Source organism: Rhinolophus ferrumequinum, chromosome 2 (genome assembly GCF_004115265.2).
Source record: "Rhinolophus ferrumequinum isolate MPI-CBG mRhiFer1 chromosome 2, mRhiFer1_v1.p, whole genome shotgun sequence".
Classification (NCBI taxonomy): domain Eukaryota; kingdom Metazoa; phylum Chordata; class Mammalia; order Chiroptera; family Rhinolophidae; genus Rhinolophus; species Rhinolophus ferrumequinum.
The window spans coordinates 74,413,871-74,441,787 of record NC_046285.1 but is presented as its reverse complement, the minus strand read 5'-3'; the positions used below and the strand labels follow the sequence as shown (position 1 = coordinate 74,441,787).

Sequence of the window (27,917 nt, the reverse complement as noted above, 5' to 3'; positions counted from 1 at the left end):
ATATTTGTTGAGAACCTACTAAATTGCAGGCATAATTCTAGGTGGTGGGCACAGAGCAGTGAACAAAACTAAATCCCCACTTTCATGAAGTTTACATTATAGGTGGATGGAAAATAAACAAATAAATATATATTAAAGGGTGATAACTGCTATGTAGATGAATGAAGGACCCTCATGAAACTAGAGTGTGCAACTGAGCTGTTGCTATTTTACAAAGATCTGTCAGGGTAGGTAACATCTGAGGTGACCTTTATTGATATGAGGAAACTGTAGGGGGGAAATTGTTGGAGATAAATTATGGTTCAGTTTTGAACATGGTAAGTTTGTGATTCCTGTTAGCCACGTAGAGGTATTAATTAGGCAGCTTGAGTTCAAAGTTCAGAGGAGAGATATGAGTTAGATATGTAAATCTGGCCAAGTAGAGACGGTCTTTAAAGCCAAGAGAGTGAACGAAATTACCTAAAGCATAACTACAGGTAACCCCCGTATAACATGGCACTTCTATAACACAGTTTCACTCTAACACGGTTCGAGAATTGGGGAAAACCCTCGTACAACACGGCATCCTAAAACACAGCTTCACTCGAACACGGTTTGAGAATTAGAGAAATCCCTGAGTAACACGGAGTGTAATAAGGGCTTTTAAGAGCAAAAAATATCTCATTTGAAATTAGAGAAATCCCTGAATAACATGGAACATAATAAAAGCCTTTAAGAGCAAAAGATATTTCATTTGAAATTTTTCATTCGCGCGTGGATGCATCATCAGATTTGACTGCAGAATTTTAAAATTTACTAGACTTTTAAATCCATTTTGTTCATGGAGTATTAAGTTCAGAGGATGAAGATATCTTGTCAAAAAGAAAATGCCCTCAGTTGATAGTGCTTAGTAGTGATAACGAAGAAAACATTATTTAATACATGTTAATATGTTACATTTTTGGTGAAAATTGCTTTAATAAAGATTTTTCTCTTAATTATAAAAATATAATAGTATGGTGTTTTTTTTCAATTTTTGGAACCTAACCGCCTTTTTTGTACTAGTTCTTTGTTTCATATAACACGGATTTGCATAATGGCGTTTTTAGGAACCTAACAACCGTGTTATACTGGAGTTACCTGTATAGCTATAGACTAAAGAAGAGACCTAAGAACTGAGCTCTGTAGCATTCCAATGTTAAAGGGTCAAAAACACAGAAAACCAACAAAAAAGATTGAGAAGGGGCAGCTAGCAAAGTAAAATAAAACCAAGGCAGAATGATATCTGAGAGGAAGCCAAATGAAGAGCCAAAGGAGATGAAAGGAATACTGTGTCAAATATTACTGATAGATTAAGATAAGAACTGAGAATTGACCACTGCGTTTAAGAATATGGAAGTCACTCATGACCTTGCTAGGAGGAGTTGCTGGGCAGTCGTGGAGACCTATTTCTGAAAGGAGAGGGTTTAAGAGAGAATGGGAATTTAGCATTTCCACTTCTGGGTATGCACCCAAAATAATTGAAAGTAAGAACTTGGATAAACATTTGTACACCCATGTTCACAGCAGCATTATTCACAATAGCCAAAGGGTGGAAGTGATCTGTGTCCATCAATGGACAATGGATAAACAAAACGTGGAAATTACATACAATGGAATATAATTCAGTCGTAAAAAAGAAGGAAATTCTGATATATGCTACAACATGGATAAACCTTGAAGATATTATGCTTAGTGAAATAAGGACAATACTAAATGGTGACAAAAGAATGAATACTGCACGATTCCACTTGTATGAGACACCAAGAATTGTCGAATTCATAGACAGAAAACAGAATGGTGGTTGCCAGGGGCTGAGGGCAGGTGGTATGTAGAGTTATTATTCAATGAGGACAGAATTTCAGTTTCTGTTGAAAAGAGCTCTGTGGATGGATGGTGATGATGGTCATACAACAATGTGAACGTACTTAATGCCACCGAACTGTATACTTAAAATATAGTTAAAATAACTATATATTTAAATATGGTAACTTTTAAATTATGGTGTATTTAATTATGGTGTGGACAGTTAAATGTCCACAGCAGCCTTAAAAACAATAGGAAAAATAACTGAAACAACAGTCATTCAACACGTGGATGAATAAATAAATTTTGGTGTATCTATACAATGGAATACTACTCAGTAACATAAATGAACAACCAATGATAAATGTAACAACATGAATCAACCTCTACATGGAGCAAAAAAAAAAAAAACACCTTACACAAAAGAATATATACCACACAATTGCATTTACATAAAGTTCAAGAATAGGCACCACTACATGAATGGTGTTAAAAATCAGAACAGTAGTTGCCTTTGTGGGAGGGAATAAGTGGAAACGGCACGAGGGAACTTCTGGGCATATTCAATCATCATGATGGGTATACAGATATTTGTCAAAAGGCATCTAATTGTACATTTAAGATCTGTCCACTTCACAGTAAGTAAATTATTCCTCATAAAAGAGAGAGAGAGAGAGAGAGAGAGAGAGAGAGAGAGAGAGAGAATAAGAGTAAAAAATATGATGACAGGAAGTCACCAACTCCTCAGAGGTGTTAGCAAGAGATACAGAGGGAAATGTGGGAATCCAAGGAGAATGTTTTTAGTTTCGGTTTTGGTTTTAGATGGGAGCTACTGCGCAGTGTTTGTGGGCTGGTGATCCAGTACAGAGAGGATAAGAGTTAAGGTGTGACCTTAAACAGGAAGATTCAGTGTGTCCTTGGCCTTCCCCAGCAGCACGCACACCTCACACTTAGTAACTGTCAAGGACAATGATATGGCTACCAAAGCAGGGTAAGATGGGAGAGGTGTCAGAGACCACGTGGAAGTTCTATCCCAATATCTTATTATCGTGTACGTACTAGCAGAGCAGCTTTGTTCTCACACTGTCCACAAACCTTCCCCTTTATCTTGGGTTTTTCACTTCCAGAGGAATTTGCCATTTTATAATTAAGTGGTTCTCTCACTGCCTCTGGAAGAAAAAAAACAAGTCAGACTAATCATTTTAAAATACAATGTTTGGTATTTAGCCAAGTCTAATCCTCCCAGTAGGCTGGGGAGCCCACGGTCTCCCTCCAGCCCCTCGTGACCACAGGGCCACACATATCCACTCTTGAACTAGAATTAGAACTAGACATAAAAAATTACAAAATGTAATAACAGTTAAAAACTATGTTCTTGATAAAATTCCTATGGCATCCTGTTCCATCTCTAGATCAAACTAAAGCCCACACAGGACAACTTCTGTAATAAATTATATATATACACATATATATTTATATATATGATGTCATATATATATATATAAATTATACATATGTATATATATTTCTAGAACTACCAAGTTACCTTAACCATTCAAATCAAATGTTTATCCTCTATAAAAAATCTTATTTGTTTGGAATTATTATAAATTAAAAATCGATTATGGTTTTTGCTATTGTCAAGATGTATTAAAATATAAGAGAATTTTTCAATATTCTCTTAACTTCCTAGAGTAAAATTTCAAATTATAATTTTGTACTGCTAAATGATCTTCCTAAAGTGTATATTGACAAATTTTAAGCAAAGTCCTCACTTTTGAAAAACGCTATATTATAATCATATTCTAAGTTGACATTTTTGACAGAAAATTAAGCCCCCCCCAAAAAAATACATAGATAAAATGTATTTTGAATATCAAAGATAAAAGAGTCATAATTTGGAGGTCTGTACTTTTTATATTGCATGAACAATTCCGGTACTTTAATTTTTATGTAATTCACTTGGAAAAAAATGAATTATATCTGTAGCATCTAGTAATAGAGTGGTAAACTGTTTACCTTGAAACTGCTCCTTCAGTAATTTTAATTTCACTTTTCCAGCAGAAAGCTGTATTAATGAAATAAATACTATTTGTCACTATACATTCTATTATTCTAAGATAGTTTAAGCTATTAACAAAAACATTAGAAAGTGATAACATTTTGGTGCATCTTGAACAAAACAAACATTTTGAAAGAATAATATAAAATTCATAGAAAAGATCGTCATTAAAGCATATATAGATCTTCTAATTAAATTAAGAGAAAATTCATAAAAAGAAAATAAATTTTGGAAATATACATATAAACCAGATTTTAAACATGCCATAAATTATGTTTAAACAAAAATCATTATATATCATCATGAAATGATTTTTAGGAAAGCATTACTCTTAAAATACTATAAAGACTTTTCTATCTCTGAACTTTCTGAAAGACACAAAGCCTAATATTTGTGTAGGATGAATCTAAACTGAATTCTGACTGAGCTACTCTGTTTACATAACTGTGGACACCAATCTTATTATCTTATTTGCCCAATTTAGAGAACCAGGTGTTTAAGCATCTCAGACTTAACCTTCAAATATATTATTTGTGATTTTTGACTTTCCCAAGTTGTAGCCAAAAGAAACAAAACAAAACAGAACAAAATGAGTTAATGAGGCTCTCTGCTAGGTATTTCAGATAACCACTTAAAATCCTTGGATCTTAAGATTTTAAGAAATAAAATAGACTTGCCAATTGCCTGTACTGGGCTTGGTCTTTTTAAAACCAACATTCAAAGTACACAAACGAGCATAGATGATGGTGCACATTTACACAGACACGGTCAATTCATGCCGGGTTTTCAATTTGCAGTTTGCATGCTCAATTGCCCAATTTGTACATGAGAATATGAGAACAATGGCTGCCTCTACGTCTATGCCTGTACCAGTTGCAGTCATCTGAAAATTTAGGCCTAATTATTCTCACTGACTCTAGCGGTTTTGCTTCAAACGGGCATTTATTGTTCACATTCTTTAAGTAGCTACTCAGATGCTATGTATCAAACACAAAAGAAAGAAAACAGGATTGAAATCATCAATTTTTAGTGAATCACACCTTTATTTTTAAACTGGCAATGTTATACAAGGTGCTGATAACTTAATCTCATTTGTCATAACCGAATTATCCAATATTATTACCTTAACAATACACCTGAATTGCAACAAGATCAATATGATTATAGGCAACCTGGGCAGAATGGATTTACCCAAGTGAACTAAAGCCATTATTAAGGAAATTTTGTAATTTGTATTTATTATTTTGAAGCATATTTTCTGTTCTATGAATATAATCATATTTACCTTAAATGATTCAAACTGCATAAAAATATTACAATGAATAAACTGCTAGCTGCTATTTTTAGGCAAGCAGAATTTCCTTCTAAGTCTAATTTTTATCTGGGAAAGAGGTGAGGCTGGACCAAGGCCACACACACACACACACCACAACACATACCCGTATGTATGCATGTATTCATGTAGCTATATATATCCAAACATCAGTCATTCAACATACTGAAACCTATGCCTTATTAACCCTCTTTTACCTCTACCTGCAGATGCTAAAGGGGTGCCATCACAGGTCAGGGGCAGCTTTGTGGCTCTACCACACAGACATATCATCTGGGTCATTGGGGTCAGGCTACGCTGTCATCATTAGCCTCCCTGGCATTCACAGATGCCCCTAAACTCCCACCAATGCCCTCATATGGCATGCTGGGCCCACACTTCTCCCATAAGCAACCTCTTTAAATATTCTCATTCTTAATCCAATTAGCTACTTAACCTTTGCCATTCTCTACTGCTTGTCCTGCCATCTAGGCTCCCCTGCCATTCCACGGAGCTCTTATTAAATAGCCATTTAACTATCTTATGTCTTAAATATTTCCTAAAAATGTCTCTTCCAAAAAGTTCACATTAACTGGACACACCTTTCCTAGACACAACCTCCTCCACAGAACTTTCCAGAGGAACTAGCTCCATTTCTATTCCCTTTCACTCACCAGGTTTAGAGAAGAAAATTTTCTCCCTGTTTGCTTCCCAGTGCTGCTTCTAGAATATTGTTCTGCTTTCATCATTCAGCAAAGTCACCTTTACTAAAAGTCCTCACCTTCCACTTATTGCCTTTTTCAATACCCAAGATCCTCTTCCAGCTGAACTTTAGGAATCTGCCCAGTGTCTCGATTGCATTTCTGGGTGATGATCATGGAGACTTCAATGTCTATGTTCACCTGACATCTTGATGCTGAAACACCCTCTAACACACTGATTACCATGAACATCTAAATGGCTCTTCAGCCACTAGACCATTATGACAAAACCTTGAACCTAAGCAGCAATCTGAATGGCCACACCTTCAAAACCAAAACTCAAGAGTTTCTCAGTGCTAAACATGATCACCTCACTTTCTTCCTCTTAGACCTCCCACAGCTACCTACCATTGTGATGACATAATACTGAGTGGGTCCCCTACAAATACATGCTGAACAACTCCAGGGGGGCTCTTCAGCAACCCGTTTATTATTTGATGCTAAACCTCAATCATGACTGCCATAGTGGCTACTCCCAACCTTCTCTATTCCAAAACACTCAAATTCACCCCATTTCTCTTCCTTAATCTGAGCAGATGATCTTACCTTCAACTTTACTAAGAATGCTGAGGTCTTCCCATTTAGAGTTTGCCACAGCTTCCTACCTCACCTGCTGTTAAATGAAACCTCTAAAACATTTCCCTTCCTGCCACCTTTTTTCTCTTCCTTCTTTCTTATCTCAGAGAAAATGTGCCCTCTCTTCTTCAAAGACTGGACCCCCAGCAAATGGCACCTCTCTCATTTGCATCCTCAATCTTTCCTCCAATAGTTAGTCCGTTCCTCAACTACAAACTGACCCATGTTTCCTCCCTGACTCTAAAATACAATAAAATGAATTGATCCTGTTAAACCCTTGAGACATTACCCTCTGTTCTCATGGTCGCTGCAACACTAATCTTTACTCATTGCCACCAACCTTTCTTTTTCAACTACTTGAAAATATGTTTGCATCTAATAATAATACAATCACCAAATCAAATTCAGTGTTTCTAGAAAGTCTCATTCTCCATAAATAGGCTTTTTTTAAAAAACCTTTGTTTTTTTTTGTACGGAGGCTCACAGGGGCACATGTGGGGATCAAACCGGCAACCTTGGTGTTATCAGCACCACGCTCCAAGTGAGCCAACCGGCTATCCCTAAATAGACCCTAACTAGATATTCTAATGTGATTTTCAGTCAGTGTTACAATTGGTTTCACACCTATTATCTCACACATTGCTCAAAACTCTGTGAAGTAGTTAGCAAGTATTCTTATGCACGTTTACAAAAATGGTAACAGAAACTCAGAATGGTTAAATGACTTGCAGAGTTAAACCACAGAGTTAATGAAATGAGTGAGAAATTTAATCTGCAAAGTCTAACACAGGGTTTCTTGACTTTGGCCAAGATAATTCTTCGTTGTCAGAGTTTCCCGGTGCATTGTAGGACGTATAGCAGCACCCCTGCCCTATAGCCATCTCATACCATTAGCAAAAAACAAAACCAAACCAAAAAACAACAAAACAAAGAAACAAAACCCTTAGTTATCTGTGGTGATAATTGAAAATGTCTCCAAATATTGACAAATGTCTCCTGGGAGTACAATTGAACCCGTGGAGAAACACTGGTCTAAAACTATATTCATAACTTTTTCCACTACACAATGTAGCAGCCAATGTTGACTTCTCCATATTTTCTAAAAACACCCTCCTTTATTTTCATCTATGTAAAATTATATTACTTTGATTCTATTCCTACCATTCTTTCTCTTTTCAGACTCCCTTTACTACAGAGCTGGCAAATTACTTTAGAATCAGCCTGAAAGCTTGCATTCCAAATCTTGGTCCTGACACTTGACTTTGAGCAAGTTAAACTTATTTGATATATAATTACTTCCTCTATGGAACTGGAAAAATAACAATTGCCTTTTAGGGGTGATACAAACACTAAATGGAATAAAACAGGAAAAGCAGCAAACCTGTTGACTGGAATAAAACAGATAGTGAATAAATATTAAAGTTCTCTGCCTCCATATTCCTTGAGCTTCACCCTTCACAGCTGCTCTTCCTGAGCTTTATCCTTCACACCTTTCTTCTCCTTTCTATAAATTCTTAGGAGGCACATTTACATTCTCAGCTTCAACTAACACATGAGAATTCAAATAAAACTCTAAATCTTTGAAAATTGCTAAGAAGGTAGAACTTAAATGTTCTCACATACACAAAAAGAAATATGTGAGATAATGGATGTGTTAGTTAGCTTGATGTGGGATATCTTTTCACAATGTATACATATATCAAATCATCAAGTTGCACATTTTAAAAACCTTATAATTTTATTTGTCAATTATACCTCAATAAAGCTTGGGAAAAGAAAAAGAAAGGAAGGAAGGAAAGAGAGAAGGAAGGAAGGAAGGGACTAAATCTATAACCCAAAACATTTTTTCTGACTTCCTTCTTTAGTTTATCTCCTACTCAATGTGGCTTGAAATCTTACAGTTATATATCTGACTTCCTCCTTTCCTTTCTCACTGTTTCTTGGTTTCATATTTTCCTTTATATTTCTTCAGCTACATTCTAACTCAGACTCTTCTCATCTGACCTCTAGATTATTTCAATAGTCTTCCAAATAATCTCTCTGCTTCTATATCAGTGGCCTCCAAAGTAGCATGTATGCATGCCTGAGGGAGTTCAGGAAAAGGCCAGAGAGTAGAAAAGAAACATCTTTTGATATTTATATTATCCTTGATTAATTTTCATATTTTGGTTTACAATGCACATGCCATGTTAGTAAACAAGTATATGTATATACACACATATATACATATTTATATACATATACATATATATACACACATATATACATATTTATATACATATACATATATATACACACATACATAGATATAGATATCTATATATATATTAGTATTATATATTACTAATAGTAAACAAGTATGCGTGTGTGTGTATATATATGTATATATATACATATATATATATATATACGTACACACACACACACACACACACACATTTTATTCATAAATAAATAGTTTATGGGTAGAAAGTCCATGCTCAAAATAAATTATTTATTGATATGATGCATAATCAAAACAGTTTAGATATCATTTTCTCTGTATTTATTAACTCGAAATGCAGTGGATATTTGAACAAATCAACCATCATATATTATCACCTTAGTCTCGCTACTCTCCTCCTCCAAAGCTTTCAGGGAATTCCATTCACCCAATGAAAAATTTAAGACTCCTGAGTCTGGTATTCCAGGCCTTTCCCCCTGCCCTAGCTCACTTTCTATACCCACCTTCAACAGCTTCCTGCCCCTCCAAGTTTTCATCCTCCTACTCAATCATGAGGTTTGTGGGGACTGGCATTATGACTTATTCATCACTGTTTTTCTTACAAGTAGATCTTCTAGATTCTCAAATATTTGTAGAACTAAACTATTATTTCCCAAGCACTAAATGGTTCATACACTAACATAGCTATGGCAAAAATTACATACTGATTTTTCTATATATTTTTATAGGTGCATCACCTTCCAAATTAGATGAGGATCCCCTTGAGAATAAGGATAATTCATTATACCACAAAGAAGGCACTTAATAAATGCTACTGAAAAAGAAGTCAATAATCACAGTCAGCATTTTTCATATATTTACAATAACATCAGAAACATGGAACACTATCTCAAAAAGTAATAAATAATGCAAAGCAAATTATAAAACTTTTAATCCAAAAATTAAAGAAACATATTTCAGTAAGAGAATGACACTACAGAATAAAATGTTTTTTCAAAGCCAAAAAGTTTAGAAGCACTGAGTAAGATGTTTACAGATGCCAACTGCCCAATGAAAGTTTAATGATAGTTATATAAAAAAAGAAAAAGCTATATAAGTTAAAACTTACAAAGTCACAGATCTTGTACTAAAGAATCCAGAAGCAAAACAGTTTTCTGTACAGAAATACACTTAATCTGGTTTTAATTACACATATAATGTAATGATAGACAGTAAAGATAAAACAATTCTATCTGGAAACCTGTAAGAATTTTTTCCTTGGATAGCTTTACACATACAATCAACAGTATATGAATAATAATTATTATTCAAACAGAACACAAACACATTAAACCAATGTGGTATAATACAAAGGCAGAAAAAATCTGTTCTTTGGTACATGAAATTATAGCTTTCACCTTAATATAGAACTACATAGTTCTATTTTACATACTTGAAACCAGAACTGAATGGAAAAAATTGGTTTAGAAAAATTCAACTCAAGGTGAATTTCTAAACCTCAACTTGCAGATGAAAAACAAAGACATATCTGAATGATGAAACTTGTATACAACCTATAAAATTTTAATTTTAATCAAAATACACTAACATGCAAAGTTGTTAAAACCAGAATAGTAAGTTCTTAAGCATGAAAGGGAATGCAAGATCTGAAAAAATAATTTATATCTTCTTGCTTAGCAAATTGCCTGAGAATCAAATAGTATTTTCTTACCTTAATAACATTTCCTTTATTCTGTGACATTATATATGATTGATTACCCAATTTGCCCACTTTTCCAGATTTCCAGTGATATCCACTTGACCTTCAATACATATAAACAGAAGACAAAATGTAATTACTAAATACACATCTCCTTTTAATGAAAACAAATGTATTTTCCCTGTTTCAGGAAATGGAAATTCAGTTGCTAACATGTAAACAGAGCACCACAAAATAAAAATAAAATGTCAATAATGCCACAATATCCTCAGTAATTCTAAAATATAACTCTATCATATTTGGAAATTTTGAGACAAAATGAATAACAGTGACATGTCCAAACAGATGAAGAATTCCGTTTTTTAGTCATTTATAATGATTAAAGATAGCTTTATGGATTTATAGAAATTTTAAAGATTGCCATATAGTTTTAAAAGCTAAGGGTCCACAAATGTAAAGAGGAAAAGGAAGCAAAACAATAAGAATATTCAGCAGATCGACTAAGTGATCAATACCTTATTAAGACTTCAAATGAGCCCCCATTGAAAGGTAACAGGGATTGCAGAGAAGGCACACTGTTTAGTTTTATAGTTTAGTTTTCAAAGCACTTTTACTTGAGCTTCACATTTGTTTTTGAAGTTAATAGGGCAGTCAGTCCAATTCCTACTTAAAAAATAATACGACAAAAACGTGTGCCAGGTCGCAGATAATAAATAATAAAGTCAAGATGAGAACATTGGACTCATAACGGTCTAACCAGTGAGTGGCAGGTCCCCATTCTGGCTATGACATTTACTATCTACGTGATCGTAGAAAAGCATTTAACTAATCTGAAAATGCAGTCAAGCTTTAGAACATTTTTAAAAATATCTAGAAAAGGTTCCTGAGCTAATGAAAATTCACTCTTGAGGGCTGATTTCAGAAACTCTGATTCACAGACATATTTGTGGTCCACTAAGAAATCCAGAGCAGCGAAGGTTAAGAAATAGAATTGGCCACTGGATCATTAAGAGAAGAGCAGAAAGATACACAATAAACTTTGTCACCTGGGATAATGTACAACATTGAGATGCATGGATTAAACAAATGCTTCAGTTTTTGGAGAGGGTGTGTATGTGTCCTGAATGTTTTTCAAAAAGTTAGGCTCTAAAGATAAATGCTACTGAAGCTACAATAAATATTTGAATTTTCTTTAATGGTTCAGAAGGTACTTAATAGATATTTGATGATCATCACTTTGAGCACGAAACAAGAGCAAATTTAATATACAGAGTCTGGTAATATTTAGTACTACTGAAAGCACATGAAACATGCACTCTCATTCTGTACAGGAGAAAGTTACACACTTTGAAGCCTATTTGAAAAATAATTTCTCCAATGTCTACCAAAATGTAAATTACATATATACTTTGATGGAAAATTATACAGGTAAGAATTTACCCCATAGATACTCTTGCAAATACAGAGGGTGCCAAAAAAATGTATACTCATTTTAAGAAAGGAAAAAACTGTATTAAAATTATAATACTCCATGTATACCGATAACAAAAGATGAATACAAGTCATGTGCATATATTTTTTTGCCATCCTGGTATAAGGGGGGGAGGGAAATATATATATATATATATATATATATATATATATACACTCACATATATATATATATATATGCATATTCATGGCAGTACATATAATCACAAAATACTGAAAACTTAATAAAGATTTGAACAATAAATGCTATTATGTCCACACAAAGAAATAATATGTAATCTTTAAAAGATAAGACATTTGAGGGGGAAAAATTTAATCGTTAAAACTGGTGCTGCAAAATGTGCTGGGTGTCAGCCTATAGCTAAGAGATAGACTTTTATTATGTAACTATCACTTCTATTCAACTTTTATCTTATTTATTTATTCTTTTTATAATGAAGTCAAATTCTCAGTAAAATTAGTACAGATATATAAGCATAACATTGGAGAGTTATCATTAATAAAATTTAAGCTAAAGCACATTTGCTAAAAATATTTCAAACATATTGAGGGTTTGAATGATTCTTATATGTGTACATGTACACTCCTGCCCCAAAAGACTTTTAATAAATAAAAAGGACTCTACATATAAACTGGCAATCTTCTGTTCATGGAAATTTTATGGGAGCAAAGGGTAAATTCTGCATTGTTGTCCTAAACATTCAAAAGAATAACATAAGAAAAGAAATAAGAAAATGCAAGAACATATAAGGCTCAGATGAAACAAAAGTAATGGTAATTTTAAAAAACAGCATGCCTTATATAAGAAACACAAGTAGAAGTAGTAGGGGAAATGTAATATTGCTAGTTCATCAGGAAAACCAGAAATTATTCATTCAGAACAGATCTTTATAGGAATTATAATAGTACATAAAATAGTTCTTTACATAATTTTGTTTATCCCTCTGAAATTCTCTAAAAATGTCACCTACAGTCTTTCTTCCTTTTCTCTGTTCCTTGTTGAATGGAATTCTTGTAGTTTCTTTTCCACCTCTTGGTTCTCCATCTCTAACTGTACTTTCTCCATCCTCAGTTCTTGAGCATTTCTGAAAAAGATTTAAATGCAGAATATTTATTTGAGGTAAACAAACAAACAAAAACAAGGTAAAATAATTTTATATCATTTTTTCCCTTAAGTAGAATTAAGAATAATAAATAGTGATGAAGTATTTTAACTTTTTTGTATCTCTTTGAAATATGTTTTCTAAAGTTAGCAAGTGCCTTCCATTAATATTCTCCTCAAGCAAGGCATCTCTTCAGATGTCAGACTTTTGCTTTTCCATTTACATTGCTAGAAGTTTCGAATCATAATTCACTTTATATACGAGCTGTACCTTTATATATGAACAAATATCTATGACATATGAATAGGAAACAAAAGAAAAATTATTTTCTAATTTCCATACTGTCTTTCCTTTAAGAATTCAAGTAGTTTGAAGCACAGTGTTTAAAATCACTTTTTTTTTCTTTTATATATATAGGCAGAATACACATTTTTGCTGAACTGATCATCTTGGAAACCTTCAATAAATTTCTACCTTTATGTCAGGCATGTATAATCCAAAAAAGTCAACAACAACAAAACAAAGCAGAGCCTGCTCGGGGCCTATTAGGGGAAAAGTACCCATTAAGCGTTTTGGTATAGAAGCCATTAAAAGGATTAAATGAGAACTGAGCCAAACCCAACCTAACCACTTCCTCTAAAGAAAAGCAATAAGAAGAGACCTTTTGAGAACGAAGCAGAGCCCCCTCGTAGATTCTCGTACAAGAGATTTTGATAATATTATCTGAAACTCATCAAGCTTTTGTCACAGGCCATTTTCTTCATTTTACAATTCTAGTCTCTATTCAGCATTAGTCACTAACTCTCTCTTTCATAGGTCTAAGCCAACCTAGTTCTCTAGCTTTTATTATCTACGATGAATTTAAACCTCTTCCTTCATTATTACATCACTCGTGGTTTACTATAATCATATAGCATAGGTGACCAGGCATGCTATGGCAAGGAAACAAAATAAGAATAATGGAGATCAGAAAAGGCAACTGATTTACAGAGATGATGAGCAGTCACCAAAGAGCAAGTGGGCCAAAGATATGTCCCAAAATGGACACAATGCAGGGAGATACACGGAAAGTGATAGGAGGCAAAGGCTGTCTGGAGGGTTCAGAGAAACTGGCAAAGATATTGAGGAGGAGACATTATTTTCAGTACATCTGCTCCACAAGGAGGAATTCAGCCCCTACTACATACAAGTACTGCAGTAGGTGGTATGATATGAGACCCAGTGGAGCTTCCAGTATAGAAAGGAACACAGACAAGCATGTTGGTAATTGAAACATAGCATGATGACGCTCTCATTGGAGCTGGACAGGGAGGTATCTGAGCACACAGAAAGGCCACATACCCAGCCCCTGGGCATGTAGGAACAGTTCCTGGAGAAAGTGATGTCTGAGCTGAGCCCTAAGGTGTGAAAAGACTTTATCAGTTAAAGGGAAGTGGTGAGATCAGTGTTCCAGGAAGAAAGAAAATGTGTGCATAAGTAGAAGAGTGTGGGCCAAGGAATTAGAAGTGATGTGTGACCAGGCATTAAGTGCAGGATGGGAAAAGTGGCAGGAAATGGAACTGCTGAGGTGGACAGTGGCAAGATAATGAATAGCCACAAAGGTCATGATGAGAACTTGGGATCTGTATTCTATGAGCAATAAGAATCATTAGAGGGTTTTAAGAGAATTGATCAGGCTTGCATTTTAGAAAGATTACTCTGGCTGTGTAATGGAAAATTAATTACAGGGTGCAAGGCTGGAAGTAAGGCAGCCAGTGAGGACACTATGTCAGTAATCTTAATAATAGAGACATTATGCTGCTCTGACTAGATAGAAACAGTGGCAAGAAAAATGGGAGCATTTGAGAAAATAAGGAAATAGAATTAATTGGACTAAGAGACTGACCAGAAGTAGGTGACTGACCAGGCAAAGGACAAGAAAGAAATGTGAGATAATCCCAGGTTTCTTACTTGAGTGATCAGGAAGACAATTATGCCATTTCCTGAACTAGATCACTCTGGGATGGGCACAAGACACAGTTCATAATTAGTCCCTGAGCTGGTCTCCCTGCCCAAAGTCCCAAGGGCCTATAACACTTTCCATGTGGCTTCCGGAGGAAGAGTTCAAAAGCACAAATATGACCGTGTCACTCATTTGCTTAGAAAACTTTTGATGGTTCTGAAGTTCCTACTGTGGTAGAAGAAAAGGGTGAGACTAAAAAAAAAAATAAAAAATAAAAAAAAAAGGACTGACATACTGACCAAGTGTTCAAGTTTATGATGGATCTGGAACAAGACAAAAGATTCCTCTTGGAGACAGCCTTGACTACAGAGCCAGAAGGACAGGCAAGAAAAACTAAAGGTGATCCTGGACCATGTCAACACAACAAATCCACCGACTGAAATGGGTTGGGAGCTGGGAAAGAGGTAATGAGGAATTGGAGACACCATAATGTCAGAAAATATACAGACAATTGTTAAGAGGATGTCAAATGAAAATAGGCTTGGAATAAAGAAAGGCCAAGAATGGGAACTCCAGAGCAATTACTATAGAGTAGGTGTTACCGTCCTAGTTTATACCAGTTGTGGATCATGGGTGGATTAGGGACACATACAGGCCAGAGAACAGTGAGTCCCCTGCATCTCCAAAATAAATTCCAAACTCCTCAGTGTGGCACATAAGTTAATTTATTACCTATACAATCCTGCCGTTCTCTCCAACTTTGTTCTATAAACTTTAGCCAACTGTATATGTCTGAAAGGTCCCAAATTATGCGGTCTCTGTGCTTTTGCCCAAGAAATTTGGGACATATTCTTAGGGCCTCCTGTGCTTTCATATCACATCATGTTTCACACTGTGTCATAAATGTAATTTTACTTATTCACATCCTCTACAAGCTATTTGAGGGCAAAAATTATGATTTCCTACTTTTACATCTACCATCCCCTAGTATAGTATGTAGAACATGTACTTAATAAATGTTTGTTGGATGAGTGTTTATAAGTACTAGGTGAGATCAAACAATACAGTGAACATTGAAATTAAAAAAAAATGTACAGTGAAAAACACATTGCCATTAATACCCCTCAAAATCCTCCCCCTCTCTTCGAACTCACTTGTCCCATCATTCTTGCACTTTCTGAAGCACGTCTGGAAGTCCTCTTTCGTGAGTCGATTCAAAACATTTACCTTTCATGGTCATTTTGACTTTAGGGAAGAGCTAGAAGCCCCATAATGACCGATCCAGTAAATAAGGTGGATGAGGACACAACATAATGTTTTTATTTGACAGAACTTGCCATATTCTAGAATCGATGTGTAACACAGAGCCTTTCTGTTGTGATCACAAAATACAGTGAATGCTGCTGCCAAGTACCATCCAATGGAAAGGCAGGGATCTTCAATATGGGAAGTGGTGTGTCGAACTTTAGTAACAGTGTGTGCAGTAAGTTTCAACTTGTTCGGTGCAGTCAGTCCAGTCAGGTGGGAGCTACGGTTGAGAGGTGTGTTTTAAAGTGTGCTGTAAATCATCCTCCATCATGACAATGCTCCATGTCACATATCACTTCTGGTATATGGCAATTTCTGCCAACTATAAACATTATGGTATGTCCTTATTCAACTTATTCACTGGATCTGGCACCATGCAACTTCTGGCTCTTCCCCAAAGTCAAAATGATTCAGGACATCAAGGCAGCCGTGACAGCACAACTAAAGACACTCACGAAAGAGGACTTCTAGAAATGCTTCAGAAAGTGGCAAGAACAATGGGAAAAGTCTGTTCAAAGAGAGGGGGCATATTTTGTGGGGGATTAATTTCAATGCATCTTTTACTGTAATAATTTTTTTTATTTAAACATTCACCATATTGTTTGATCACACTTTGTATCACACACAGACTTGAAACATGTCACCAAAACCGAATAATGCATTCCTCCTTCTCTTTTTCCATAAAAAAGAAAAAATGGTAATACTAGCAATTGCATAGCTCTGCTCCCCACCAAAAAATGGTAAACCTTATCATGATAATGCCATAAATTTATATAACATTTTCCAATTTACACAACAATTTTACACACAGTATCTCAAAAGTAAAGGGAGAATTAGGAAAGATCTGAAGACAATGAATAACCACGGAACTACTTTATCTGGATCAGAGAATTCAAAAACTAAAATTAAAATTGACAGTCTGTCCCCAACCCATGCTGGCTGGCCCTTAGTGATATTTGAGAGGAAGGACTTGGGAATTTCCAGTGACTCTGGATGATCTCAAAGGCAGACAGTATCTTGAAACTTCTGGTACCCCACCAGGTCATGAAATTTCCAGGATACCCAGATCTGCTTGGCTCTGGCTGAATACATCCACCAGGTAATCTAGGACAGAAGATACTCTCTTTGGGAAGGGTAAATTCAACAAAACATCTTTTAACTATGCAAAGTGTTAGGGTAAGAATTGACAAAATTTGAGTTCAACTCTAAATAGCCTCATGTAAAAAGAATACATTACAATATACAGAAAATTTTTAAGTCAATTATTTCTATTTAAGTCAATATGTATACACTTACTTATATTTCAGCTTTACCGAATGTCCAGGTTTTCCCCATGGAAGAACTACAAAGTCTTTGGTATTCATGATTAGTGTCTTAATATTGTTATTGATTTATGGAAACTTCTGAAAAATAACAAAGACAAAATAATTATGCCTGAGGTAAAACAGTTAACTTACAAATTCAAAACTACATATAACTCAAGAAAATTTTAAAAACAGAAATAGTTATGAGTGAAAAGGCTAAATCAAAGGTTAAATAATAAAAAAATACATAAGCTTAATTGTTATATAAATGTACACACTAATAAAGTTACAAATTAAATATATCTGATGGAAATAAAATTTTACCAATAATTATGTGGCAAAAGACTGTGGAAATATTGAACTGAAAATGAAGAATGCATTCATAAAGATAAATAGAACACATATTCTGGCTCTTTCTATGTTAAGGTTATAAAAATATATATCAGGTATTTGTTCCTATCCAAAAATAACATACAAGACTAACTAGAGTGAAAAGAAAAGAATCTTATAGCTATAATCCAAACTTAAAAACCTCTTTTTTTAAAACATATGTGGTACTGCAAAATGAGAATTAAGGCATGTAATAAATTACCCAAAGGCATCTTAATATCCTCATTTATCAAAGAAAATTTTAATGATGCTCTTTGCCTAAGATCAGAAATTAGCATATTTAGAAAGAATTTTTCAACAAGAGATGAAACAAAACAGATTTTCTGCCCAACTCCAAGTTAACCAGAAAATTAAATTATTCAGAACACCCTGTTTCCTGAGTATTCCAATTATTCGTGGTTCTATAATAATTTCCTCGGTAATGCTGAATTACATTCAAAACTATTAGGTTTTATCTGAATAAAAAATTCCAAACACTCTTAAATAGAAGAGGCAATATCATACAGTCCTTAGTCTTAAGTGCCAAACTATTTGCTACTATCAGTTTATATATGTGTTCCTATGTGCTCATAACCCCATGAATTTTTAATGAGGCTCTGCTACATGAGGCTCTGTGCTGAGAGGCATGAAGGAGTCAAGGTCCAAGGACATTTGTTTTCTGGGCTCAAATGACACAGTGTCAAGCAGGGTATATAAGACCTACATATAAAAGCCGTAAAACAATGTAGAAATTATAAAGGCCATAAAATTGATAGATGTAAGAATAGAAGAAGTGAGAGGAAAAAGAGAAATCAAACTGGCTAGCATTTAAAGTAGTGCTTTAAGGAGAAGCTAGGCTTACATATGATGATAAGGATTGGATGGACATTCCACACTGTAAGAACAGCTCTTGAATGAAACTGATGACTGGTTCCATTTGGTTGATATATACGTTATATGGATAAGGAAAATTGGGCATAAGTTTGGAAGTGTAGGCTGAGGCCCAGTAATGAGTGGCTTTAAATATCAACTTAACACTTTTGGAATTTATTCTTAGGTAATGAGAGTCACTAACAGTTTTACAGGGCAGGACAGAAACTAAGTCTAGAAGTTTTGCTCAAAGACTTAAGGAGAGAAGGTACCAGAATAGGAGTAACCAAGTGGAAGGGTGACATCAAAGTCTACACAATTAAATAACTTGTTCTTCTTTGTTGTTCCTTTGAGAGGCTATCTCATAACGTCAATGATGCAACCACTGATCAAAACATTTTTGGAATGCTTCTTTTGAAACTGACTGCAGAGTCCATCATACCCCCAACAAATACACAAATGTACTTCGGTGTGCTTCATTGAAAACTAAAAATGATATTGTCCAACAGGAGAGACTACTTTCTTTGTTCACTCAAACCTAGTTTCAAATTACTCTAAGTCTAAAAATCAATCTAGCAAGAAAGGGTAGACTGTTACTGCCTTAGAGGAAATTCTGAAGGAAGTTATTCTCTGAAGATAATTCCAAAATGAAATTTCATGAAATAATTTTATATTGTAAGCAATATAGTGACCATCATAAGACTAAGTGTATTTGTGCCTTCGATCAATAGGCATATATGTAGCTGCTCCCTTGTGACCCTTATTATAGGTACTGAAATCACAGTGGTAAATAAGACATGGTTCCTTCCCTCAACTCATAATCAAAGGGAAAGCCACACAAACAAGGCAACATCAGGACAAAAAAGAAGTACTTGGGAACATCCAACTCAGACTCATTTCTCAACCACCAAGTCCTATCTCTCAAAGCTACACTCAGTATCAAAGAGAACTAAAGGTACCCCAGGAATGGAAAAGTAGGATTTTGTTTGCTTTTGGGAAGGGAGGATGTATTTTCTATGCCTTCTTTGTAGGTTAAAATTTTTATCTCATTTTTATGAAACAGAGGTTACAAAAGCTATCTTTAAAAAAACCTCCAGGAATTATCCTGCTCCTGTAACATAGAGTCTATATCCCTTTTTGATCATAAACAGGAAATCCAACTCTTGGGCCTTGTCTACTGTCAGTAAGTTTTTCATGAAAAGTTCTAAAATGTTAACATTACCATTATTATTTAAAAACATAATAATAAAAGAATCCCCAAAGTTAGTGTCTAATTATTTTAAATAATTTAAATTGATTTAATTTTATTTAAACACTGAAATATACAATTTTACAGGTGATGTACATATGCATAAAGCTGATCTGATACACAAAGTCTGAAATGAATGAAAAAAAAGTCTTTGAATTTCATTAGGATGAAATGATTCATATTTATAGCTCTGCTTATAATGTGATTTAACCAATAAATGGTCTTATTCAGGGGGTATTTCACTTCACTGAATGCAATTAGTATGGCTTCTTCTCAATTAAGTGTTTTATCGAGTCACACACATAAGCCAATTTTCTTGTATGAAGGAAAAAGGAAGATTTTAATTGTGAGTCATGCTGTTCTGCCAGTTTCCTTACATAAAACCAACAGAGAATTAGTCACCTTTCTTGGGACAGCTAGGATATAACAACATTAGTAGGAAGAATAGCAAAGCACAAAAATTTAGTCACCTAATGAACCAGGGAAATACAGATAAAATACCTATTACGCAAACCTCAGAGTTCCATTTGACCTTTGGTCATTCAATTTTTTTTCTTGTAATGAAATACCAAAAATTCAGTTGGTTTTGGAAAATTTTGTAGTTACTTGATTTATTGGGCTGCATCACTCTTCTGTCCCCAACCTTATTCTTCCCCACACATATACACACAGTGTGACCCAATATTGTCCATGATGCTTTGATGATCTTTCTACACAGTTCTCATTCTGGGAATGCAAGCCAAGCACCGAAGGCAGCTGCCACAGAATGACAATGAGCTATAAATCTAGAACTCAGATAATTCATCAAGAGTTTCCCTAGCCTCCTAAAGAATTTATCATCATACCATGGGCAGAATGGGAGGGTTGGGAAATCATTGTTCTCAAGGAGGGCAAATTATTGTAACTGAAAACTTATCCAAGGTTAGTTGATTCTTCTAATGACCCAGATAATCTTAGACCTGAAAACTTAAAAGTCTATAAATAGGATTTTTCTTTACGTTAGCACATATTTAAAAAGGGTCTAATAAGCAAGCTCTTTTGGATGGATTAAAATGTTTACCATAGTATTTAGAAATCAGAAACCCAAGCAAGAAATGTTAAATGAAAATAAATCTAAATAAAAATAGTAGTTTTAAAATTTTAAAAGAATTGTACCTTTAATATTTTCTCTGATATTACCTTTATTCTAAATATATATATAAATATATATGTAAATATTCTAAAAATATATATATAAATACATATATATATGTATTTTTGAATCTTTTTGTTTTAAAATAAGGAAAAGACTGATAATACATAATCCCTAGCATATTATCTTGTGCTTGACTGGCCCACTAAATAAGTATAAGCCATTTTCTCCTACACCGGCCCTGAAAGAAAATTTGGTATTGACTTCCAAATTGCACTCAATCTTCCAGCCAAACCACCTATTTGATAAATAAACACTTATTTAATAAACCACTTCAGGGCACTAAATGGTACTCAAGTCACCCATTTTTTTACATTCCATGACCAAGTTCCCTAGTGAACAACTGAGAAAGTTGCCTTTAGATACAAGGGAAGGGGAAGTGTTAGAAACTACCTTGAAAAGGAAGTGAGGAGAGCATCAAAGGCTCTGCTTTGTCCACAGCTTCTCTGATTTCATCTATTTTACATAATGGGCCTCTGGGTCAGATTTAATATAAATAAACTTTTCTACAGCTTAAAAAAAAACACTTGAGCTCTCGAGTTTTGGCTTTCGCTAGACAAGCAGCCAGACCTTTTGCACGGAATTGCGGCAGCGAGGTGGACTTCTTGAGTTCTCCTCCAGATCTTACCACAAACGGAACATCTGTAACCCATCAAAGGACTCTCTGCTCATCTTACAGAACAGCTAAGAGACTTGGACTAGGATTACTTGAAGGTGGGCAAATTGGGCAAGCAGGGGAAGAGGAAAGGGAGCAGAGTGGAGACACAGCCGCCTCCACGGCTGTGAAGGCGTGGCCAGCATCCTCGGCTGCAGAGACACAGGGGATCCCAGGATGGAATAGAGACCACAAAAACCAGGAGGTGGGCTCTTTCCCTGCATTCCACAGCTGATCTCTCCCGCCAAGAGGGCAACATATCCAGCATTTGAGGCAGTAACCTCAGCTGAGACCTCCAGCTGGGCCCTAGGTTGGACAAAGGATACAAACTCCATACCTGGGACCCTCCCCCCACTCTCCCAATCCTACCCCCACTCTTCCAGAGACTTAAGCTGGCCCCTGAACTGAGAAGTAGTTTCAGATTACAGAGGAGCCGTAGTGCTCAGGTTCTGGGAAGACCCGCTTGCAGCTCTGACCCAGGGAAGATGCGAGGAAGAGTGCAATTTTGCTGGGCTGGGAGAGAAGAGACTTCTCGACCCCCAGCCACCATCTTTTCTGGCCTGCGGGAAGAGTGTGACACGGCTGGGCTGGGAGAGAGAAGACCCCTCCATCCCCAGCCCCCACCCTTTCTGGCCTGCCTAGGTCAGGGCAATTACAACTGCGGAGACACTCCCAGGGATCAGCACTAGGCAGCAAACGCAGCTCTGGGCTTTCAACAGCTCAGAAATCTCCCACCCGGCATACACACACACACACACACGCACACACACACACACACGGAAGAAGTGCCCTAAGACTCAGGAGAACTGGGCACAGGGCTGGTGGTGCTCACTCTAAGTGCACATACGTGCAGGGAAGAACACAAACTGCACTGACTTTGTAGAAACTACCATCCAGACACATTAGCCCCACTCATCTAAATCTGTAGTCACAAGGTCACTCTGGGCACCAGGTAACCAGCTCTGCCTGCACAATACGCAGAGGACTCTTTGGTACAGCAGAGGACAACCTGGAGATTACTTGGTGGGCTTAAGCCAAGACTGGCGCTGCTTTTTTTGTTTTGTTTTGTTTTTATATATTTGATATCTTTGCCTGTGTTGAGTGTGGGTTATCATTTGTTTTTACATGTGAATGTATTTGATTTTTTCTTTGTTGTTGTTGTGCTTGGTGGTTTGCTTTGTTCTTAAATTGCCCTTCACCAGGGCCCAGCTTAAGAGGCACAAGATTCAACACACCCAGAGGCCAATTCCAGACCAAACCAGAGTACTGCTGGGTTTGACCTATAAGTGACACACCCAGAGGTAATACTCTACAGGCACAAGAGCCCATAGAGGCCAAACCTCATTTAAGCGGTCAACCTTCACACAGCAGAACATCCTGCTGTGGTGAGAGCCAAGTCTCACAACTAGTCAGCCTAGGAGTCAATCCCACCTACTCAGAAGCCAAAAGCAATTAAAGATCCACTTTAACAGGACGATATACACAATACAAGAGTCACCTTTGGGGCACACGTAGAGGAGAAGAAGGAAGTGGTACAAGTCAAACATAAAGGACACAAACTACATAAGATAACCCAGCAAAAACTAAGAACCCTAGGGCATCTACCTAATACATCGAAGCAAACACAGAGAGTTAACCAGAATGGGGAAACAAAGAAACATGTCCCAAATAAAAGAACAGAAGAATCCTCCAAAATTGGAACCAAATAAAATAGAGGCAACCAACCTGAGAGGGTCAGAGTTCAGAACACTGATGATAAGAATGTTTAAGGAGCTTAGTGACGACATAAAGAAGGATAGAGAAATCATAATGAACAACAAGTTAGAACTAAAGAATACAATAACTGAAATAAAAAACACACTTGAAGGAATTACCAGCAGGTTAAGTGAAGCAGAGGATCGAATCAGAGACTTAGAAGACAAGTTAGCAGAGATCACCCAAACGGAACAACAGAAAGAAAAAAGAATAAAAAACAATGAGGATGGCCTAAGAGACCTCTGGGATAACATCAAGCGCAACATGCACATCACAGGAATACCAGAAGGTGAAGAGAGCAAGCAAGGGATTGAGAACATATTTGAAGTAATAATGTCCGGAAACTTCCCTAACCTGGTGAAAGAAACCAACATACAAGCCCAGGAAGTACAGAGAGTTCCAATCAGGAAAAACCCAAACAGGTCCACAAAAAAACACATTATAGTTAAAATGGCAAAAGTTAAAGATAAAGAGAGAATCCTAAAAGCAGCAAGAGAAAGACGGAGGGTTACATACAAGGGAACTCCCATAAGACTATCAAATGACTTTTCTACAGAAACATTGCAGGCCAGGAAGGAGTGGCAGGAGATACTCAAAGTGATGGAAAACAAAGGCCTACAACTTAGATTGTTGTATCCAGCAAGGCTATCATTTAAAATTGAAGAAGAGATAAAGAGCGTCCCAGAAAATAATAAACTAAAGGAATTTATTACTACCAAGCCAGCATTGCAGGAAATATTAAAAGGACTTCTGTAAACAGAAGAAAGATGAAAACAATCTAACTACAAATTTTTAAATGGCAATAACTATGTACCTATCAATAATCACTTTAAATATAAATGGATTAAATGCTCCAATCAAAAGAAATAGGGTGACTGAGTGAATAAGAAAGCAAGACCCTTGTACATGCTGTATACAAGAGACTCACCTCAGATCAAAAGACACACACAGGCTGAAAGTGAAGGGTTGGAGTAAGATATTTCATGCAAATGGAAATGAGAAAAAAGCTGAAGTTGCAATACTTATATCTGACAAAATAGGCTTTAAAATGAAGACTATATTAAAAGACAAAGATGGGTACTATATAATAATAAAGGGATCGATCCGACAAGAGGACATAACCCTAGTTAACATCTATGCACCCAACATAGGAGCACCTAAATATATAAAAGAGATATTGACTGACATAAAGACAGAGATCAACAGTAACACTATCATAGTAGGGGACTTCAACACACCTCTGACAACAAGGGACAGGTCTTCCAGACAGAAAATCAATATGGAAACAATGGCCTTACATGACACATTGGACCACTTGGATTTAATCGATATTTTCAGAGCATTTCACCCCAAAGCTGCAGAATACATGTTTTTCTCAAGCGCACATGGAACATTTTCCAAGATAGACCACATGTTATGCCACAAAACAAGTCTTGATAAATTTAAGAAAATTGAAATCATACCAATTGCTTTCTCTGACCACAGTGCTACGAAATTAGAAATGAACTACAGGAAAAAAACTGGAAGACACACCAATTCATGGAAGCTGAATAACATGTTACTAAATAATGAATGGTCAACCATGAGATCAAGGAAGAAATCAAAAGATATCTCGAGACAAACGAAAATGAAAACACAATCACCCAAAATCTATAGAATGCAGTGAAAGCAGTCCTAAGAGGGAAATTCATAGCATTGCAGGCCTACCTAAAGAAACAAGAAAAATCACTAATCAACAGTTTATCTTCACTTAAGGGATCTGGAAAAAGAACAGCAAAATAAGCCCAAAGGGAGTACAAGGGAGGAGATAATAAAGATCAGAGTGGAAATAAATGAAATAGAAACCAGAAAAACAATATGAAAGATCAATGAATCCAAGAGTTGGTTTTTAGAGAAGATAAACAAAATCAACAAACCTTTAGCCAGACTCATTAAAAAAAGAGAGAGGACCCAAATTAATAAAATCAGAAATGAAAGAGGAGAAGTGACAACAGATACCACAGAAATACAAAAAATTTTAAGAAATTACTATGAGCAACTATATGCTAACAAATTTGACAATCTGGAAGAAATGGACAATTTTCTAGAGGCATACAACCTTCCAAGTTTAACAAGAAGAAACAGAAAACCTGAATAGACTGATTACCACCAGGGAAATTGAAGCAGTAATCAAAAATCTCCCAACAAACAAAAGCCCTGGACCAGAAGGCATTACAGGTGAATTTTACAAAATATTCAAAAAAGAATTATCACCTATTGTTCTCAAGCTCTTCCAAAAAATCCAGAAGGAGGAAAGGCTCCCAAACACATTTTACGAGGCCACTATCACCCTGATCCCAAAATCAGACAAGACACTACAAAAAAAAGAAAACTACAGGCCGATATCTCTAATGAACATAGATGCAAAAATCCTCAACAAAATATTAATGAACAGAATTCAGCAATACATTAAAAAGATTATACACCATGATCAAGTGGGATTCATCCCTGGTATGCAAGGGTGGTTCAACATCCGAAAATCAATTAATGTGATACACCACATTAACAAAATGAAAAATAAAAATCATATGATCATATCAATAGATGCAGAAAAAGCATTTTACAAAATCCAGCAGCCATTTATGACAAAAACCCTTAAGAAAGTGGGAATAGGGATCATATCTCAATATAATAAAGGCCATATATGATAAACCCACAGCTAACATCATACTCAATGGGGAAAAGCTAAAACCATTCCCCTTAAGATCAGGAACGAGGCAAGGTTGGTGACATTCTCCACTTCTATTCAACATAGTGCTGGAAGTTCTAGCCACAACAATCATGCATATGACGTGACACTATATATAGAGAACCCTAAAGACTCCAACGAGAAACTATTCGAGCTGATAAATGAATTTAGTAGAGTAGCAGGATACAAAATAAATATTCAGAAATCAGTTGCATTTTATATACCAATAATAAAACATCAGAAGGAGAAATTAAAAAATAATCCCATTTACAATTGTTTCAAAGACTATGAAATACCTGGAAATAAATTTAACCAAAGAAGTAAAAGATCTGGACTCAGAAAATTATAAGACACTGAAGAAAGAAATGAAAGAAGATACAAATGGATGGAAACACATACCATGTTCGTGGATAGGAAGAATTAATATAGTTAAAATGTCCATACTGCCTAAGGCAATATACATATTCAAAGCAATTCCTATCAAACTACCAATGATGTTTTTCACAGAAATAGAACATATAATCCTAAAATTTAAATGGAACCATAAAAGACCCCAGATAGCCTCAACAATCTTGAGAAATAAGAACAAAGTGGGAGGTATAACGATACCTGACATCAAATTATACTACAAGGGTACAGTAATCAAAACAGCATGTACTGGCATAAAAACAGACACATAGATCAATGGAACAGAATAGAGCCCAGAAATAAATCCATGCCTATATGGTCATTTAATCTATGACAAGAGAAGCAAGATTTAAGGTGGGGTAAAGACAGTCTATTCAATAAATGGTGCTGGGAAACCTGGACAGACACATGCAAAAAAATGAAGCTGGTCCTCCTCCTTACACCATATATAAAAATAAATTCAAAATGGCTTAAAGACTTAAATGTAAGATCTGAAACCATGAAATTCCGAGAAGAAAATATAGGAAGAAACTTTACAGACATTACCCGGAGTGAGATTTTTACTGATATATCCCCTCGGGCAAGGGAAGTAAGAGAAAAAATAAACATGTGGGATTACATTAAACTGAAATTTTTTTCACAGCAAAGGAAACCATCAATAAAACAAAAAGGGATCCTACTGAATGGGAGAAGATATTTGCCAATGATATATCTGATAAGGAGTTAATATCCAAAATTTATAAAAAACTCAACCCCAAAAAAACAACAACCCAATTAAAAAATGGGCAGAGGACATGAAGTGATATTTTTCTAAGAAGGACATATAGATGGCAAACAGACATATGAAAAAATGCTCAACCTCACTAACCATTAGAGAAATGCAAATAAAAATCACAATGAGATACCACCTCACCCCAGTCAAAATGGCTATCATCAATAAATCAACTAACAACAAGTGCTGGCGAGGATGTGGAGAAAAGGGAACGTTTGTGCACTGTTGGTGGGATTGCAGATTGGTGCAGCCACTATGGAAAACAGTATGGAGGTATCTCAAAAATCTGAAAATGGAACTACCTTATGATCCA

At 35.6% G+C, this 27,917-nt stretch overlaps 1 protein-coding gene across 2 annotated transcripts in view; it reads right to left on the bottom strand.

Annotated features, from left to right (window-relative positions):
* Positions 1-27,917, bottom strand: part of ZBBX (zinc finger B-box domain containing) — a 112,500-nt gene that overhangs the window by 81,552 nt on the left and 3,031 nt on the right. For both annotated transcript variants that reach the window (XR_004425573.1, XM_033133959.1), the window contains exons 2-6: positions 17,599-17,705; positions 12,921-13,034; positions 10,471-10,561; positions 3,844-3,892; positions 2,884-2,993 (exon numbers count right to left, since the gene is read on the bottom strand). Coding sequence is in view for 1 of the 2 variants with exons in the window: in XM_033133959.1 (XP_032989850.1) it covers positions 2,884-2,993; positions 3,844-3,892; positions 10,471-10,561; positions 12,921-13,034; positions 17,599-17,666 (432 nt within the window). In the remaining variant the exon portion in view is untranslated. The remainder of the gene's footprint in view (positions 1-2,883; positions 2,994-3,843; positions 3,893-10,470; positions 10,562-12,920; positions 13,035-17,598; positions 17,706-27,917) is intronic.